Source organism: Euleptes europaea, chromosome 8 (assembly GCF_029931775.1).
Source record: "Euleptes europaea isolate rEulEur1 chromosome 8, rEulEur1.hap1, whole genome shotgun sequence".
In the NCBI taxonomy this organism is placed as follows: Eukaryota; Metazoa; Chordata; class Lepidosauria; order Squamata; family Sphaerodactylidae; genus Euleptes; species Euleptes europaea.
Genome location: NC_079319.1, coordinates 88679576 through 88699482, shown reverse-complemented (window position 1 = coordinate 88699482; position 19907 = coordinate 88679576). Strand labels below are relative to the sequence as shown.

At 44.0% G+C, this 19907-nt stretch overlaps 1 protein-coding gene across 2 annotated transcripts in view; it reads left to right on the top strand.

Moving 5' to 3' along the window:
* CDH10 (cadherin 10) overlaps positions 1–19907 on the top strand; it is a 120650-nt gene that overhangs the window by 63130 nt on the left and 37613 nt on the right. For both annotated transcript variants that reach the window (XM_056854105.1, XM_056854104.1), the window contains exons 3-4: positions 8063–8182; positions 12053–12220. In XM_056854105.1, the coding sequence (XP_056710083.1) occupies positions 8063–8182; positions 12053–12220 (288 nt within the window). The remainder of the gene's footprint in view (positions 1–8062; positions 8183–12052; positions 12221–19907) is intronic.

Genomic DNA, 19907 nt, shown 5'->3' with positions numbered 1-19907 from the left:
CTCCAACACCACATTTCAAAGGAATCTATTTTCTTCCTATCAGTTTTCTTCACTGCCCAGCTTTCACACCCATACATAGTAATAGGGAATACGATGGCATGAATTAATCTAGTCTTGGTGGCCAGTGACACATCCTTACACTTCAAAATATTTTCTAGCTCCTTCATGGCTGCCCTTCCCAGTCTCAATCTTCTTCTGATTGCTTGGCTGCAGTCTCCCTTTTGGTTGATGGTGGAGCCAAGGAATAGAAAGTCTTGAACAATTTCAGTTTCCTCATTGTCAACCTTAAAGTCGTGTAATTCTTCTGTAGTCATTTCTTTTGTTTTCTTGATGTTCAGCTGTAGTCCTGCTTTGGCACTTTCTCTTTTAACTTTCAGCGGTAGTCGTTTCAAATCTTCACTATTTTCTCTCAATAATGTAGTGTCATCAGCATATATCAAATTATTAATGTTCCTCCCTCCAATTTTCATTCCACTTTCATCTAAATCTAATCCATCTTTCCTAATTATATGTTCTGCATATAGATTGAAGAGATAGGGAGATAAAATACATCCTTGTCTGACATCTTTGTCAATTGGAAACCATTCCGTTTCTCCATATTCTGTTCTAAATGTGGCCTCTTGTCCAGAGTACAGGTTGCGCATCAAAACGATCAGATGTAGTGGCACACCCATTTCCTTTAAAACCAGCCAGAGCTTTTCATGATCCACACAGTCAAAAGCTTTGCTGTAATCTATGAAACACAAGCTGATTTTCTTCTGAAATTCTCTCGTATGCTCCAGTAACCAGTGCATATTTGCAAAATGATCTCTAGTGCCTCTTCCTTTTCTGAAACCAGCTTGAACATCAGGCATTTCTCATTCCATATATGGTAACAGCCTTTGCGGTAAGATTTTGAGCATCACTTTACTTGCATGAGAAATTAATGTGATAGTCTGATAGTTGCTGCAATCTTTGATGTCTCCTTTCTTGGGAATTGGAATGTAAATGGATCGTTTCCAGTCTGTGGGCCATTGTTTTGTTTTCCATATCTGTTGGCATATTCTTGTCAAGATTTTGATGGACTCTGTTTCTGTGGCTTGGAATAGCTCTATTGCTATCCTATCTGCTCCTGATGATTTGTTTCTCCCGATTGCTCTCAATGCAGCTTTCACTTCACTTTCTAAAACGGTAGGTTCTTCTTCAAAAGATTCTTCTTGGAAAGAATCTTTTATCCTTTCATCTCTTCTGTATAGTTCTTCAGTGTATTGTTCCCACCTTTTCTTTATTTTGTCCTGTTCAGTTAATGTATTTCCATGCTGATCTTTCAGCATGCCTAACCGTGCTTTAAATTTCCCTTTGATTTCCTGGATCTTGTGGAACAGATCTCTTGTTCTTCCTTTTTTGTTGTTCTCTTCTATTTCTTTACACTGGTTATTATAATAGGTCTCTTTGTCTTTATGTGCGAGTCGCTGGAACATTGCACTTAGACTTTTGATTCTATTTCTATCACCTTCTACTTTTGCTTCTCGTCTATCTCTGGCAATTTAAGAGTTTCCTCAGACATCCATTGAGGTTTTTCTTTTCTTTTGGCTACAGGAATAGTCTTTGCACATTCTTCCTTGATATCTATAGTTTCCATCCATAGTTCTTCAGGTTTACATTCATTTGAACTCAGTAATGCAAATCTGTTCCTTACATGGTCTTTAAACTCTTCCGGAATCTTGCTTAGATTGTATTTTGGTGCTATGAATGGTTTGGTGTTTTTCTTAAGCTTTATCTTGATTTTCGATATTAACAATTCATGACCTGTACCGCAGTCAGCTCTTGGTCTTGTTTTGGCAGAGAGAATAGAGCTTCTCCATCTTCTGCTTCCAATTATATAATCTAATTGATTTCTATACTGGCCGACTGGTGATGTCCATGTATACAATCGTGTATTTGGTTGCCTGAAACATGTTTGCAATGAACAGATTGTTGTCTTCACAGAATATACGAATGAAGTTCTCCTGCTTCATTCCATGCTCCTAGCCCAAATGACATGACATTAGCCGGTGTTTTTGGATTAGGTGTGATGTGCAGAGAGGTAGTAGGCATGAGAAATTAGCACTGCTAATGAGTAGGGCTGTTGGAAAAAAAATTGCTCCGGTTTGGATTCGGCCAAACCCGGCCCGACTTGGGTCCGGTTCGGCCAAATTCCGAACCCCCGTGTTTGGGAATGCCAAATTCGGTGGGAAATTCGGTATTCCCGAACAAATTCGGTGTAAAGACACCCCCCGCCAGTTTCCCGGGAGTCCTGGGAAGCCGGGCGGGGGAGGGGGGTTAAACTGGTCCGCTGCCTGGGTCCCGACACTCAGCTGTTGGGCGGGACCACTTTAAAGCGGGAGCACTTTAAAGACCCACCGCCCCCCTTCCTGGGAGTCCCGGGAAAGCCGGCGGTGGGGGTTTAAACTGCTCCGTGCTGCCTGATCAGTTTAAAGACCCCCCGCCCGGTTTCCTGGGACTCCCAGGAAACCGGGCGGGGCAGTCTTTAAAGGCGGGAAAAGGCAGGTTTGGCAAATGCCAAACCTGCCGAATTTATCCAGTGATTGCCGGAACGCGCCGAATCCAGCGCGTCCTTTTCCCGCTTTTTTTGAGTTCAGTTCCATCCGAACTGAAAACCCCCGAATCGGGGAAAATTTGGCTGTTTGTTCGGTTCAGACAAACCGAATCGACAGCCCTACTAATGAGACAAGAGTCCTAGATCTCTATACAATCCAGGAGAATACATAGTCTCGAGCTTCATTGAGCTTCATACAGGAGATGTTTGTAATACACAGTTAAATTATTTATTTAAAAAAAAAACAATTTAAGACCTAAATTATTTATTTAAAAAACAATTTAAGTACCTAAGTAAAACATCCAAGTTTTCTCAAAAGTCATTTGGGAAATTGTGCTTTCTAAGGTTGCCAGGTCCAACCTGGCCACCAGAGGGAGATGGGGGGGTAGGGTTGCCAGACCCAAATTGAGCAACTTCTGGAGATTTGGGGGTGGAGCCTGGAGAGGGCAGGGGGCTCAGTGGGGTACAATGCCATAGAGTCCACCCTGCAAAGCATCCATTGTCTCCAGGGGAACTGATCTCTGTAGTCTGGAGATGACCTGTAATTCCAAGGGATCCCCAGGTCCCACCAGAGACTGGTATCCCTAGTGCTTTCAAAGAATGCCAGAAGGCCTGTATCAATAGTGATAAATGTACCTCCTGGGGCAGGGAGTCCCACAAATTACCAACAACATTGTCTTGATGATTGTGACAGGACAGCAGGAGACATTTGTTCTCTTCTCAAAGCTAGGATTGTCTGTAACTTCTGGTCAAACGTGAATGTCTTCGCAAATGCCATCTTGCTGTCCTGTAATGTGCTGGAAGGCCATGGCGCATGCAATGTGCAATTCCACTTGCGGGGAGGGGAGTATAATAACTTCACGTTTGTGGCTATTAATTCAATCTGCTCATTAAAATCCCCACCATATAAAGACAAACCAAAGTAGATTGTAACACAGAAGGCGTATCTGGGGAGTTATGCTCCCATTTAAAATTCATTTGCATTAAACTCAAAGGTTTAGTTCAGTTAAGGCTTGAGAAACATGTAGGCACAATCCAGGTTTTTGTTTTTTTTTACAATTTGATAGCAGCCTCAGAAGACTCGGAATCCTTAGATTTTATTTTCCAATGAAACGAGAAGAATGGTTCTGCATCACAATAAGTAACACAAAGAAACAAAGAGAACATCAGGCTGGTACTGGAGTGGGATTTTCTCTGAGTAATTAACTAATTCCCTTAAAGTAGAAATCAAATTGTCATGGAGAAAGGTTTTAATTTAGAAGAAGAAGAGTTGGTTTTTATATGCCGACTTGCTCTACCACTTAAGAAAGAATCAAACCGGCTTACAATCACCTTCCCTTCCCCTCCCCACAACAGACACTTTGTGAAGTAGGTGGGGCTGAGACAGTGTGACTAGCCCAAGGTCACCCAGCTGGCTTCATGAGTACGAGTGGGGAAACAAATCCAGTTCACCAGATTAGTGTCTGCAGCTCATGAGCAGGAGTGAGGAATCAAACCCGGTTCTCCAGATCAGATTCCACCGCTCCAAACCACCGCTGTTAACCACTACACCTCACTGGCTCTCGACCTAGGGCTGCCAACCTTCAGGTGACACCTGGAGATCTGCTGTTATTGCAATTGATACAAATGACCAAGTTCAGTTTCCCTGGAAAAATGACAGTTTTAGAGGATGACACCATACCATGCTGAGGTCCCTCCCCTCCCCAAACCCTTCCTTCCTCAAGCTCCACCCCCCAAATCTCCAGGTATTTTTCAAACAAGAGTTGGCAACCCTAGCCTCAACCTGACATGCTTGTTTTCTGCTAGGAAGGACTTTTGGAGAGAGGGGTCTAGGCCGCTTAAAAGAAGACGAGAAGAAGAGTAGGTTTTTATATGCCAACTTTCTCTACCACTTAAGATAGAATCAAACTGGCTTACAATCATCTTCCCTTCCCCTCCCCATAACAGACACCCTGTGAGGGAGGTGTGGGTGAGAGAGCTCTAAGAGAGCTGTGACTAGCCTAAGGTCACCCAGATGGCTTCATGTGTAGGAGTGGGGAAACAAATCCAGTTCACCAGATTAGCCTCCTCCGCTCATGTGGAGGGGTGGGGAATCAAACTCAGTAAAAGAACTTTATCTCATGGAAAATTACATTGAAATCAAGAAAACATGGAACCCTGTGTTGGGCTGAGGCTTTCCACAAATGCAGCAAGTTTGCAGATGGGGCCTTTCGTTGCCATCTTTCCCCGGGGACCCTGTGCTGCTCTGAGAGTTGGGGACCATTGGGAATAATGTAGGGTGCAGAACTGCTACAATTCACAGGCATTGCAAAAATCATCAAAAGAGTTTTTTTTTCTTTACACTTGTCAAGCATTTAGCCGGGGAGGCAGCAGGGAATAAATTGCTATGTCTAGGAACAGCTGAGGAACACCTCATTGACTTTGTTTTGGTTTCATACTCAAATAGGTACTTAAGTAGGGTTACCAGGTCCCTCTTTGCCATAGGCAGGAGGTTTTTGGGGTTTTGGGGGGAGAGCCTGAGGAGGGTGGGGTTTAGGGAGGGGAGGGACTTCAATGCCATAGAGTCCAATTGCCAGGTGAACTGATCTCTATTGACTGGAGATCAGTTGAAATAGCAGGAGATCTTCAGCTAGTACCTGGAGGTTGGAAACCCTAGACAAAGGCCAAGAACCAAAGAGCTCTTAGGCTAGAGCTTGGAGCAGGGTTGCCAGCCTCCAGGTGGTGAAAATACCTATGCTGAAATAGTTAGACTATGTGAGAGGGCAGCACGAGGCTCAAAAAGAACTTAAATATATATAGAAGACAATGCTAGCTTAGAAGGCCAATAAATTTATATTAGTATGAGTATCCCAAAATAAGCAAAAAAATACACTCACGGGTGTATCGTGTTAATGCACACCTCCATTGCCTCGCAGGGCTTAAACTGAAAAATACCACACTGGGTTAAATACAAACTCAACAATTCAAGTTACAGCTCCAAAGGGCTTGTAATATTAACAATTGTGCAAAAATACACTAATATTCTGAATCATTTTGATTCATTTATTAAAAATAAATTTATTGGCCTTCTAAGCCAGCATTCTATAAATATTTAAGTTCTTTTTGAGCCTCGTGCTGCCCTCTCACATAGCCTCCAGGTGGTGGCTGGAGATCTCCCTCTATTATAGCTGATCTCCACACGACAGAGATCAGTTCATCTGGAGAAAGTGGCCGCTTTGCAAGGTGAACTATTTGCCATTATACCCCATTGAAGTCCCCTCTCTCCCCAAACTCCACCTTCCCCAGGCTCCACCCCCAAAATCTTCAGGTATTTCCCAACTCAGAGCTGGAAACCCTAGCTTGGAGGGAGATCTACTAGGAGAGAGAGAGAGAGAAATACAGTCTTTGGAAGATGCCCCTGCCCCCTTTGTTGTGTTTATTATATTGTAGTTTTCTTTTTGGTATGGTAAGCTGCCTGGGTTCCCTATTGGGGAGAAAAGCAGGATACAAATAAATAAATACCCCCCATACTGACCACTGTTGGCTCCTCTCTGCAATTCCATGTTTTGCGACAGCACAGAGTAGCTTCTGTACTTTGGGCACTATGACTTGGATCAAGACACCCCCAATAGACTGATTCTCACATTTGTATTCAAGTATGCCCAGCTGGGTGGGAGCCAGCATGGTGTAGTGGTTAAAGTATCCACCTAGGATCTGGGAAACCCAGATTCAAATCCCCACTCGGGCCGTGGAAGCTTACTGGGTGACCTTGGGCCAGTCACACACTGTCAGCCTCAACTAGGGTTGGCAGGTCCCTCTTTGCCACCGGTGGAAGGTTTTTGGGATGGAGCCTAAAGAGGGCAGGGTTTCAATTTCAATGCCATAGAGTTCAGTTGCCAAAGTGGCCATGTTCTCCAGGTGAACTGATCTCTATCGGCTGGAGATCATTTGTAATAGTGGGAGATCTCCAACTGGTACCTGGAGGTTGGCAACCCTAGCCTCAACTCTGGCAAGTATTTGGATGGGAGACCTCCGAGGAATACCAAGGTCGTAACAAGGAGGCAGGCAATGGCCAACCACCTATGAACATCACCAGCCTTGAAAACCCCATGGGGTCACTATAAGTCAGCTGTGGCTTGACGGCAAACAAACAAACAAAACAAAAGCCCACCCAGATACCAAATACATGCAGGCAATCCATCCAGTGAGAGAGAACTTGGAGAACTGCCCTTTCTTACCTGCTACTTTTGTTAATTTTGAAATAAATTAATTTGCTGACACCCGTGACTGTAATCAAAGCTCATTTTCCCCTACTAGTAAGGCACATGGGACATACAGGGAACTGACCACTGATGAAATGCAAAAATTGAATGCACCTTAATTTTTGTTAAAAGAGCTATTAACAAAGTGAGTGGAGCCTCTATAGTCTCTATATATATCTTTCATATCTCTAGTACATCCTTCCATTGTGCTCTTAAACCTTAAACATTCATAAGGGTTGACCGTTGAAAAGCCCTTGGTAAAATAAAAGCCACACCAAAAACCCTTTAAAAATGCACAAAACTCATTTTGAAAACAAAAATTGTGTGTTTGGATGAACTGAAATCCCTATGAAAGGAACAGCATGTGGCTGTTGAGAAAAAGGCAAATTCCATGCTGGCCATAATTAGAAAAGGAATAGAGAATAAAACTGTGACTATCATACTGTCCTTGTACAAATCTATGGTGAGACCACACTTGGAATATTGTGTACAGTTCTGGTCACCACACCTAAAAAAGGATATTACAGAGCTTGAGAAGGTGCAAAAAAAGAGCAACCAAAATGATTAGGGGACTAGAGCAACTGTCCTATGGGGAGTGGTTAAGACGCTTAGGGCTGTTTAGCTTGGAAAGAAGGCGGCTAAGGGGAGACATGATAGAGGTCTGCAAAATTATGCATGGTTTGGAGAGAGTGGACAGGGAGATGTTTTTCTCCCTCTCCCATAATACTAGAATGCGAGGTCATCTGTTGAAGCTGGAGGGTGACAGATTTAAAACAGATAAAAGGAAGTATTTCTTCATACATAGTTAAACCGTGGAACTCCCTGCCCTAGGATGTGATGATGGCTGCCAACTTGGAAGGCTTTAAGAGGGGAGTGGACATGTTCATGGAGGAGAGGGGCATTCAAGGCTACTAGTAAAAATGGCTACTAGTCATGATACATACCTGTTCTCTCCAGGATCAGAGGAGCTTGCCTATTATATTGGGTGCTGTGAAACACAGGCAGGACAACAACTGCTGCAGGCATCTTGTTTGTGGGCTACCTAGATGCACCAGGTTGGCTGCTGTGTGAACAGACTGCTGGACTTGATGGGCCTTGGTCTGATCCAGCATGGCTTTTTTAATGTCCTTAATGGAAATGTGAGAAGGTAAAGATGGAAGGAATCTCTGAAGGGTTAAGGTATAGTGCTTTGAGATTTTGTTGCCATGCAAAATTAAATTAAATTCCATTGGAAACCTCTTAGGTACTTCTGTGGTGCAAGTCACAGCCACAGATGCTGATGACCCTTCTTATGGAAACAGTGCCCGAATCATCTACAGCATCCTCCAGGGCCAACCATATTTCTCTGTGGAGCCAGAAACAGGTAAGGGTCACTTTTATTTCTGAACTGCAGGTAGCATTTATGGGTTGTTACAAGCAGATTAACAGAGCAGAATATCACGAGTTCAGCGTGCTTAGTCAGTTGTCCCAAGACACTCCACCAGACGTTGACTACTAGAAAAGTGCTTAGTTTATTTACAGTGCATCAAATCTCCAGCATACACGTTCAATCAGTAACACATTCCAGAAAAGCCTCTGGCTTGGCCCTCATTAACTCCCCAACACAGAGCCCTAGAGGCTACACACTTATATACATAATGCACATCAGATATGCATCAGGCCACCTGCTGCTACACCCACAGCATTGCATCACCTTTCTGGCCATATCTGGTTAAATCCAGTTTACTCTGCTGTTACAAGCCATTACTGCCTCATTGCATCAGCCCAGATCCTCTGGATCTGACAGGTATTGACAGCTCCTTCTGACCAGCTGTCCTGTCACATTATTACAGCATGCTTGTATTTCTGACACTCCTTCTCAAGCATCTATAATATTTTGACCAGTTGCTTTTATCTGTCACTGGTAACAATTTTAGTGAACAGATCTGCCACGTTATTTTCACTCTTGCAACACATAATACATACATTTTTCCTGTTTACAGCATCTACCACATTCCCATATCTGATCCTGATATGTTTGCTTCTATTTTTGAAACATTGCTCGTTTTCCAGCTCCATGGCTGCTGTATTATCTGTATATATTATTACTGGCAGTTTTACATTTACATTCAGTTCAGTTAATAAACATTTAACCATTCTACCTGGTTTACAGTTTCGCTTAACGCACTAAATTCCACCTCACAAGTGCTTAGTGCTACAAAAGACTGTTTCTGTGACCTCCAATGAATAGGAGCTTTGCCCAAATATAGAATAAACCCTGAGGTAGATATGCTTATCAATTACAGCATGCTTGTATTTCTGACACAGAATAGCCATGAAAATTCTCCAGTTGCTGGCCAGTGTTGTGATAGAAATAATATCAAGATAATCCCTTATATTAGTCTAGTGTGTTAGACTAATTAGTCTAGTGTGTTAGACCTTCCCTAAGGCCACATGTTCAAGTAGGCAGTTCAGTTACTTGAGAGTGGGCTTACATAAACCTGTTGGGGTTGCTCCTTAGATTAAAACTGGTTAAACATCTCCTTTTCTTCTGGTGTCTATTTTGGAATCCAAAAACGTTACAGGCGGATTCTGGTCACTCCAAAAGGTTTGATATAAGGTCAATTTCAAAATTCTGCAAGCATGAATTTAAAAAACTTGTAGATGTATTATTTTAGTACTTGGCAAAAGAAATGATTTTTTTTTAAATGCAATTTTAGAACTATTCTTTCCTTTCCTTTTATCCCTTAGAAGCTCCTTGATCAATTGATCTTGAGCAGCATATATCTAGTGTTGAAGGGATATAAGGACTGAAACAAATCTTGCCACTGACAATGTAGCCTTGGGGTCCCTATCAGTAAAAAAGGCATGATGTCAGTCACAGAGGCATTGGATTTGTATATTAAAAGGGGTGAAATATAGTGCCATCGAAGTTCCTCGTAAAAGCGGCATTCCAAAAGGGCATGGGCTAATGAGTCAATAGAGCCAGAAGAGCAAGGGCAGATCCTGTCTGAGTATGGTATATTCAGAAATCTGCCCTGCATTACCATAGAAGGGTTAGCATTCAATCTAGCCAAGCAAAAAGCTCTACAGAGACGAGGAGTTGTTAGATAATATGTATAGGCAGGCAGACCACGTGGAGGGGGTATTCCGAAGAACTGGGATGAACAGACACGATGAGCACGAAAAGTAGTGCTGTTATAATCGAGCTCTTTAATGCGCTTTTTAATTTTGGCAAAAGCTTCAGTTTTCCCAAGATCTGATAACATATCCTGCGAGAAGCCCAACAACGCCAGTTTCTCATCTAAGATTTTTTGCCATGAGTTAGAACTATTCTGTGCATTATGAAAAATGAGGTGGTAGATTTCTCAATGCTACCACTTCACTGTAGGTGGGGAGAGTCAAAATTTTTAATACTCATTGTAAAATGTTCCCTGCCTGTAATAAATGGGCAGCCCATACCTAAAAGGGGTAGATTCATGGCGGCCTGGAGTAGAGCACCTGTGCCGCCTCCTCAGAGGTTTCCTGACTGGCGCGGAGGCAAAAAAAACTATTAAAAAAAATTTAAAAACAGGGAAAAGGGGAAAATTCCCCATTGCGCAAAGCAAGGCTGTACCACAAAAAGAGGGGGCATTCCCAGGGCAAATAGGGTTAGGAAGCTGCCCAAAGGCAACCCTACCCCTGGGAACACCCTCCCCCACACCGGCACAGGCTTTCCCTTCCGGGAAATCCTTGCCTGCGGGGCTGCACTGGCAGCAGGCGCTGGTGGCTCCTGGATGCTGGTGTGTTTGCCCCCACACTGACATAGGTGCCACTTTATTCCATGATAAAGTTACACCAATGCCGGCCCAAGGTCATGCCAGCTTAGGGTTGCCAACCTCCAGGTATTAGCTGGAGATCTCCCGCTATTACACCTGATCTCCAGTCGATAGAGATCAGTTCACCTGGAGAACATGGCCACTTTGGCAACTGGACTCTATGGCATTGAAGTCCCTCCCCTCCCCAAACCCCGCCCTCCTCAGGCTCCACCCCAAAAACCTCCTGCCAATGGTGAAGAGGGATCTGGCAACCATGCGCTGGCTCCTAAAGAGCTTCATCCCCCCCTTCATGAATGGACTCAAACAGTGTAATCCTATGCACTTACCTGGGAGTAAATCCCATGGAATACAGTGAAACGTACTTCTGAGTGAATCTGCATACACACATACCCTTCACATATATACCCTTCAATGATGCCATCCTAAACCGAGTTCTACCATCCAAAGCTTAGGATTGCATTGTTGACTTGTTTATTTATATGTTTCATGTATACCCCTCTCTTCTCCCTAATAGCAAACCAAAGTAGCTTACAGCTTACATTTTATCTTCACAACAACTCTGTGAGGAAGGTTAGCCTGAGATTGTGCGACTGGCACAAGGTACCTGGCAGGCTTCTATGGCAGAATGCGTGAGGGAATAAGCCATATAAATCTTTCTTTCTCAGCTGTATTAACATGCTACATGCAAGATTTAAAAAAAAAAAACATGATTTTTTTTTAAAAAATGACTTTTTGTCCAGTCTGTGCAGTAGTGCAGTTCTAAACACTATCTCCAAATTTTGCTTGATCAGCTCTAAGACAAGTTTACATGAGAGCCAGCATCGTGTAGTGGTTAAGAGCAATGGTTTGGAGCAGTGGACTCTGACCCGGAGAACCGGGTTTGATTCCCCACTCCTCCACATGAGCAGTGGAGGCTAATCTGGTGAACTGGATTTGTTACCCCGCTCCTACACATGAAGCCAGCTGGGTGATTTGGGCTAGTCACAGCTCTTTCAGCCCCACCTACCTCACAGGGTGTCTGTTGTGGAGAGGGGAAGGGAAGATGATTTTAAACCGGTTTGATTCTGTCTTAAGTGGTAGAGAAAGTCGGCATATAAAAACCAACTCCTCCTCTCCTCCTCCTCCTCCTCCTCCTCCTCCTCCTCCTCCTCTTCCTCTTCCTCTTCTTCTTCTTCTTCTTCTTCTTCTTCTTCTTCTTCTTCTTCTTCTTCTTCTTCTTCTTCTTCTGTTTCTCACTGCTGTAACTCATGAATAGTTCCTGGCATGTGGTTGTTCTTTTAAATGGAGATGTAACTGTATAATGGAGTGTATTCTTCCAAATATGTATGGGGTGGTTTTGTTTTCGAAAGACAAGGCAGAATGCAGATGTTGTTGTACCACTCTGAATGCTGGCAATGTAGTCCCGGGTAACACATGTTTCCTTGTTGTCTTGAAAGGTATCATCAGGACTGCTCTACCAAACATGAACAGGGAGAACCGGGAGCAGTACCTAGTCGTCATCCAGGCCAAAGACATGGGAGGCCAGATGGGTGGATTATCGGGGACCACAACCGTCAACATCACCCTGACAGACGTCAACGACAATCCGCCTCGATTCCCCCAGAGTAAGCTGCCCCTTTAATAGCCCTTCTGCACTACAAAAGCTTCTGTATAAAAAAGTTAGGCAACCACCATCTGGTTTAATTTATAGCAAATCTAGATTAGGGGGCGCACATGAACAAAAGGCTTATGCGCTGATTTATTCACAGTTATTAAAAGCAAAAATTAAATGCAGCAGGAATGCCTTTGTTTAAAAACAAAAACAAAAAAAACCCCCCCAGACTCATGGAACAGCTGCGTGAAACGTGTGTTGCTCTCAGTAGGGTTGCAGGGGATAGGGTGGGAGAGGGTGGAGGAGCTCTAAGGAGGAATCTTCCCCTACTGTGACCTGCGGCAAAATGATTTGATCAATGGATTTTGAAGGAGTACGTTTGACTCCCTGATTAAATGTTGTGATGAGAAGTCTCCAGATGCAGGGAAGAAGCCACTTAAACAACATCTGGGGAGATTTGTAGCTGCAAGGCCACAATCCGTTGCACAAGCACAGGTACTGAAATCCCATTGAGGCACAAATAGGGATGCCATCCTCCAGGTGGGACCTGGGGATCCCCAGAATTACAGAAATAAGTTGCCCTGGAGAAAATGGATGCTTTGGAGGGTGGACTCTATGGCATTGTAACCCACTGACGTCCCTCTCCTCCCCAGGTTCAGCCCGCAAATCTCCAGGAGTTTCCCAACCTGGATCTGGCAACCTTATGCCCCCCATCCCCTGCTGGTGGCCAGGGGGAACTGGCAAAAGGGCCTGAATTCTGGGCTGTATTGAGTGCTTTCTTTGCTTGGTGGGTTGGCTGAGTTTCCAGTTCGAGCTGTAAACAAACAAACGGAAAATCAGATGTTTCCTCGTGACCAGTAGAAACGTCTGGAAACCTGCTGCATCAGTGTACATTTTCACACCTACAAATTGTTAGCCTCTGAGATGAATGAACTGAGTATGATTTTTTGAATGTTCCATACCTTTACATCTTTAGAACTTTACTAAATAAATGGGAACATCCTTAAATTATGCCTTAGCTACTTGAAGCACCTTGCTGGAGTATCTTTTTAAATAAAGGAAGGAGTTTCTTTTAACGGTAACTTAAGCATCATATAAGTGCCAGGGGGAAAATACTGGATTGGCAGAGCTGAGCAAGTCAGGTGGCTCAAGTTAGGAGCACTTTTATTTTTTTTGGTGTGTGTGTGTAATTGTCCAGTCATTTTTTGTAACCATAAGAACAACTTAGGTTGTAATGTTATAAATTTAAAAGCCTAATTTTCCAAACACATTAGTTCTTCAGTTTGGGTGGTACATGGTAAAGTAAAAGGTAAAGGTCCCCTGTGCAATCACCAGGTCATTCCTGACCCATGGGGTGACATCACATCCCGACGTTTTCTAGGCAGACTTTATTTACGGGGTGGTTTGCCAGTGCCTACCCCAGTCATCTTCCCTTTACCCCCAGCAAGCTGGGCACTCATTTTACTGCCCTCGGAAGGATGGAAGGCTGAGTCAACCTTGAGCCGGCTACCTGAAACCGACTTCCGTAGGGATCGAACTCAGGTCGTGAGCAGAGCTTTTGACTGCAGTACTGCAGCTTACCACTCTGCTCCATGGGGTACATCGACCAATCACAATCTGGATATGGCCTTGGTCATGTTGTGGTGACAAAGCTACAGAAAGACGTATCGTGGCACACTGCCCAAAGTGAAATACTTCTGTGGCATTCACAGACTCAATAGACATTACCCTTTGATGAGGAGGGATCAGTGTTCAAATTTTACTGTGAGGTTTTGGATGTGTAGTAGTGATGAAAAGGATGAGAAAAAATGTAAAGTGATAACCTTAGACTTCTAGATCATGATGGGCAGCTGTGTTAGTTGTCTCTAGCAGAAGAAAAGAGCAAAAGTCCAGTAGCCCCTTAAAGCCCCTTAAAGATTTCTGGCAGGGTGTAAGATTTTGAGAGTCACAGCTGAAGAAGTGAGCTGTGTCTCACAAAAGCTCATACCCTGCCAGAAATCTTCTTAGTCTTTAAGGGGCTACTGGGCTCAGAGTGGTCTTAGAGGAAATCTAGTCCTGTTAGGGTTGTCAACCTCCAGGTACTAGCTGGAGATGTTCTGCTTTTACAACTGATCTCCAGCTGATAGAGATCAGTTCACCTGGAGAAAATGTCCGCCTTTGCAAGTGTACTCTATGGCATTGAAGTCCCTCCCCTCCCCAAACCCTGCCCTCCTCAGTCTTCAGGTGGGTTCTCAGATGGATCACAAACTCCCACCTGTTCGGTCCCAAAGCCCTTTTGGGGCAACGTGCTGTTTGTGTGCATGCATAGAAAGCATGGGTGCTGCCTTTCTTTGTATACCCACTCAGAGGAGGAGGATGGTATTTCTAGCAAGGGAGGAAGCAGGAAAGATACCTCAAGCTCTAGCAGCTGCTTAATACTGTGTGAGCTAAGCTTATTTTCTTCTCTGGCTGCACGTACTTAAGCCTCAGTGTGTCCAAAGGCATGACTCTAGGATTTCCATCCCTCGGAGGTGGGGGTGGAGATTTACCAAAATAGCATCCCATGATGCCACATCCGGCTGTGTGTCACTGAACACTCTAGGATTTCCCCAAAATGTGATGGGAAAAACCATAGAGTTTCAGGGAAATCCTAGAGCATCCCACAATGCAGTGGTGTTGCTATTAGTTATGTAGGGGGCAGTGATATTGCAGTGTTGCCATTTCAGCTACCCCATTTTTCCAGCTGCATCCTATCAAGCAACAGCAGGGACCCAAGGCAGAAGGTGGGAGATTCCCCCCAAAGTGGGCAACCTTGCAACCCTACACAAAGCCCTAGGTTATTGGCTCTAAGCCCATGGCTGGGATCCCCTGCAACCTGCATTAGCCAATGAATCAAGCCAGACGAGGACATATGTGTGTGTTTTTAATTTAAATTACGTGGTTTAAATTGGATAGCGTGGACATTAGTGTAAGGTGCTTTGGTTTCCTTTGAGGAGAAAAGCAGCATAGAAATGCCGTAGTCAATAAATAAATCCATAAAAGGTGAGATCATGTAGCATTCACATAAATTGATTGGGAAAGGCTTAATTCTGCTCAGGATTGCTATTTGGTATTTGGTGCCCCATCAACAATTCCAAGTAGGGGCATGAATTGTTTCCACCTCCCCCAGCCCAGCCCTCTTTCCTGGGTTGCAAATGAAAATGGAAGAAGGTAAATTAATGTTTTCTGTACTTTTTCTTGGTGCTCTCTTCCCCCTCTGTCAGGTTTTATGTAATTTGTGTTATGCATTTCTCTCCCACAACTCAAAATTATGTAAAACAAAGATGAATGTCCTCCTCCAAAGAGCCCCAGATTAAGATTTGGATGTTTGTGCTTGAATTTTGCTGTCTTCTCTCAAAAATCTAACCAGGAAATCCAAGTCAATTCATTTTTTTCCTGCATCCATTTCGACTGCAAGAGAGAGTCCATTTTGTCCTCTTGCGCAAACTTAAGCATTAATAAATAATAATTTGTTTCAAAAAGTGGTATTATAAAGCATCCCAGGATATTTCAAGGCTTTTCCCTGTGTGCAGCACTGATTTGAACTTGGCATTCATGTGTCACTTTCTGTTGGACTTTCACCGTCCAGATTAATTCTTTTGACTTGTTAACTTTAGAGATGGACAATTCTTATTCATGCACACACATCCAGAACTGCATGTAGGATCATAGCGCCCCCAGCTGCCCTTTGGTTGTAAATTCTGTACCTTGTTGCTGTCTGCAGCCTTATGAACTGCTGCGGAAGGTTATGGTGAAGTGTGCTTGAACTTGTAGGATAGCCGCCTTACTGATTGATTGCAGCATTTGCGTGTATAATAATAAAATTGCAAAACAGCTGTTAGAGATGCACAAAAGATTGATTGAACCCCCACTCAAAATATTCATAAGCTGATCTTGTTTGGAGCTGTTCTTTGGGGAAACGTCTTTTTTAAAACCCTCATTAAAACCAGCGCATTGGAACAACCACTCACACATTTTGAAATCACGGTATTACTGAGTCTTGCACACACTTCTGTTTCCTGAAGGACCAAAAAATGTTCCCCGCAAGAGCACTTTAAAATGCTTAAATTGCTAATCTGTGTAACACTAAGAAAGCACAAGGCTGGCCAAAGAGACATGTTTCTTAATTTTGAATCCACTGTCACCCACCAAGTATGTTAGATTATCATCAAGCATCCCCTGAAGCCACATGGGCTAAAAATAGAACATAAAAAACAGCCTCCCAGGCAAGCCAATTTTATTTTGGTAGTTATATTCATGCATATGAGTATGATACACAGATCTCAAGCATACATTCAATGAGACCCTGTGTCCAAAGGCCATCAGCCAACTCCTTAAAGTTAGGTGTGATTCCTTTTCATTGTTTTCCACTTTTAAAGCCACTGGGGGGGGGGGGAATCTAGGATTTGAGATTTTATACTAACTTTCCTGCACTGGTCTTCAGAACCTACTGGAAGTGAGAAGTAGCTACTTAAAATCTCCAGTGCTCCCAAATTTCTGAATGCCCCCAAGATTTCCTTGTGTGTGTAAAGGGCTGTCAAGTCTTAGCCGACTTATGGCAACCCAGTAAGGTTTTCAAGGCAAGCGACGAACAGAGGTGGGTTGCCATTGCCTGTCTCCGTGTCACAACCCTGGTATTGCTTGGTGGTAGGGTTGCCAACCTACAGGTATTAGCTGGAGATCTCCTGCTATTACAATTAATCTCCAATCAATAGAGATCAGTTCATCTGGAGGAAATAGCCACTTTGGCCATTGGACTCTATGGCATTGAAGTCCCTCTCCTCCCCAAACCCCACCCTCCTCAGCCTCCACCCCAAAAACCTCCTTCTGGTGACAGAGAGGGACCTGGCAACCCTACTTGGTGGTCTCCCATCCAAGAACTAACCAGGGCTGATTCTGCTTACTTCCTGAGATCTGACGAGATCATGCTAGACTGAGCTATCCAGGTCAAGCCAAGATTTGTAGTTGTCCTCTGTTATGTATCACTGCTGCAGGGAGTATGTAATCTCTCTAAGGTGCTAACATGAATCCTACCTCTCTGCTCAGCAAAGGGTGAAACCTTCCTTCAGCCTCAAGAGTAGGGTTGTGCAAAAAAAAAAAAAGTAAATTTTGGGTTTAGATTTTTCAGCCTGATTTTTTTGGTAGACCTGAAATAAACCGAATACCCATACCGGTAAATATGGGTATTCAACTTATTTTCGGGTTTTCCAAAAAATGTGGGCCCTTGATAGTCAATGGGCCCTGACCTGGATGGCCCAGGCTAGCCTGATCTCGTCAGATCTCAGAAGCTAAGCAGGGTCAGCCCTGGTTAGTATTTGGATGGGAGACCACCAAAGAATACCAGGGTTGCTGTGCAGAGGAAGGCACTGGCAAACCACCTATGTTAGTCTCTTGCCATGAAAAACCCAAAAAGGGGTCGCCATAAGTCAGCGGCGACTTGACAGCACTTCACACACACGCATAGTCAATGGGGATTTTTTTGAAGCTCCTGGGGGGTGTTTTTTGGGAGGCAGAGTCCCCAAATTTGCAGTGTGGCTGCAAAGGACCCTCCTTCGATGATCACCAAAATTTGGTGAACTTTGGGACAGGGGGTCCAATTTTATGGGCCTCCTAAGGGGTCGCCCCCATCCCCCAGGCATTTGAGAGCTGAGCTGTTCATCAGGTTCAAAAGTTCAGCATTGCCGAGGACTGGCTGGTGCCTCAAAGTCTGGGATCTGCCTTCGCTTCTGGGTCACTTTGCATGATGATTCACCATGTAAATGAGCTTCCAAACGGAGGGAAAAGGCTTAAACACAAGAGAAATAAGGCATGGAAAATGTTCCTTTTGGTGGTAAATGACATCCTGTGAGCAGTCCTTTATTGTGGTCATGAAAAATCTGATTCAGAGAGATGGTCACAGTGCAGGGAAATGAAGCCTCTACTTGGGGGACCTTCAGTTTGAGAGCAAATTTTCAGGGGTGGTGGTGAGATTGGAGCCAGCTGAAGTCTCAACCACAGGGCTTTCTGAAGGAGATTGCTCATCCACGTGGATGAAAAAATATCCTTTGGAAGCCTGGTGGTGTCAGCAGCTGTTGAAGCTGGCTCTTGTTATTTGGAGGGTGTATCCCTCCAGATGGGACTGGGTGAGCCCCATCTTTTCATGACTCTTCTGCTTGCAGACTAGTCTTCTGTTGGGTGATATACCTAGAAAATTGGTCAGACCAGTTGGCTCCAATTACATGATATCCATCTCAAATGGGGCCCCAATCATGGGGCCCTAACAACACCAGTCAAAAAAAGGGGGGGAACCACAAATGCAAATAGCCAAACCCAAAACGCCAAATATTATTCGGCTTTTTTGGGAATCAGTATTCGGCTTTGGCTTTATCATCAGGTTTTGGAGTTTGGTAAACCCAAATACTGAAATTTACCGAAACGGCTAATTTCCGGCTTATTTTTGGTTTGGGTTTATCGATATTCACAACCGTACTCAGGAGCCTTCCTGATGGAAGTAACTCTTTGTCTGGCTGAAATTGAAGGAAGGCTTGAAACAAGGGTTGGCAGCCAACAAGAGAGTCTGGGGGCAGGAACACATAATCGGCATCAGATCGCTATTACATCATCATGTCCAGACAATGCTCTAGGAAGCCACTGAAAATAGAGTTTGCACTGGAAGGGACGAAACGGCATTGGCACAATGCCAATTTCCCCTATATTTTTCTCCTCCTGCATTACCAGGAAGGGGTTAGGGGTCAGGGGCTGCCAGCAATAGCCCTACTTTTAACTTTGCTCAGCAGAGTAAAAAGGTTTGTGTCATTCTTGATAAAGAAAGAAAAACTCTCTAGTAAAATCTCAGCTGGCAAACTGGTGCTTGACAGTCTTTTTAAAGGCTTACTGTGAATGCTTCCTAGAAGCTCTTTGCATTTCACAAGGTAGCCTTTTAAAGCATTTCACAAGGTAGCCTTTTTATAGAATCATGGAATCATAGAATCATGGAATCATAGAATCATAGAGCTGGATGGCCATACAGGCCATCTAGTCCTACCCCCTGCTTAATGCAGGATCAGTCTAGAGCATCCCTGGCAATTATTTGTCCAGCCTCTGTTTAAAGACTGCCAGTGAGGGGAGCTCACCACTTCCCTAGGTAGCTGATTCCACTGTTGAACAACTCTTTTCTCCAGGGGAACTGATCTCTATCGGCTGGAGATCAGTTGTAATAGCAGGAGATCTCTAGCTACTGCGTGGAGGTTGGCAACCTTAGGCATGGTGGACTGGGAGAAAGCTTCCCAAGGGCAGTAATTTATTAAATGGGCTCTGGATTCACCGCTGTCTGTCCCATGGAAGTCATCAAACGTCTGCCTATGTATGAGCCAAATATCCACCTCCATTGTCTTCAGTGACAAGAGCTAGATGGTTATGGCTTTTCTTTCCCTTGGCATATTTTCCTCAGCTGTTCCAGTGCCCATAGACACAGATGAATATGACACTAATTATTTCACATAATCACACATAGAAGCAAGGTGCAAACCTCTGATAGCTCCTGAGGTGCCTCAACTAAAAAACAACATTGAAAGCCTGTGTCGAGAAAGCAAGGGATGTTTTCTCTGGTTCATAACTCCAGTTGAATTCACGTTTACAGGAAAGCTTTTGGGACCTGCAGGATGAAAGAGGCAGAAGGAACCCAGATGCTTTTATGGTGGCAG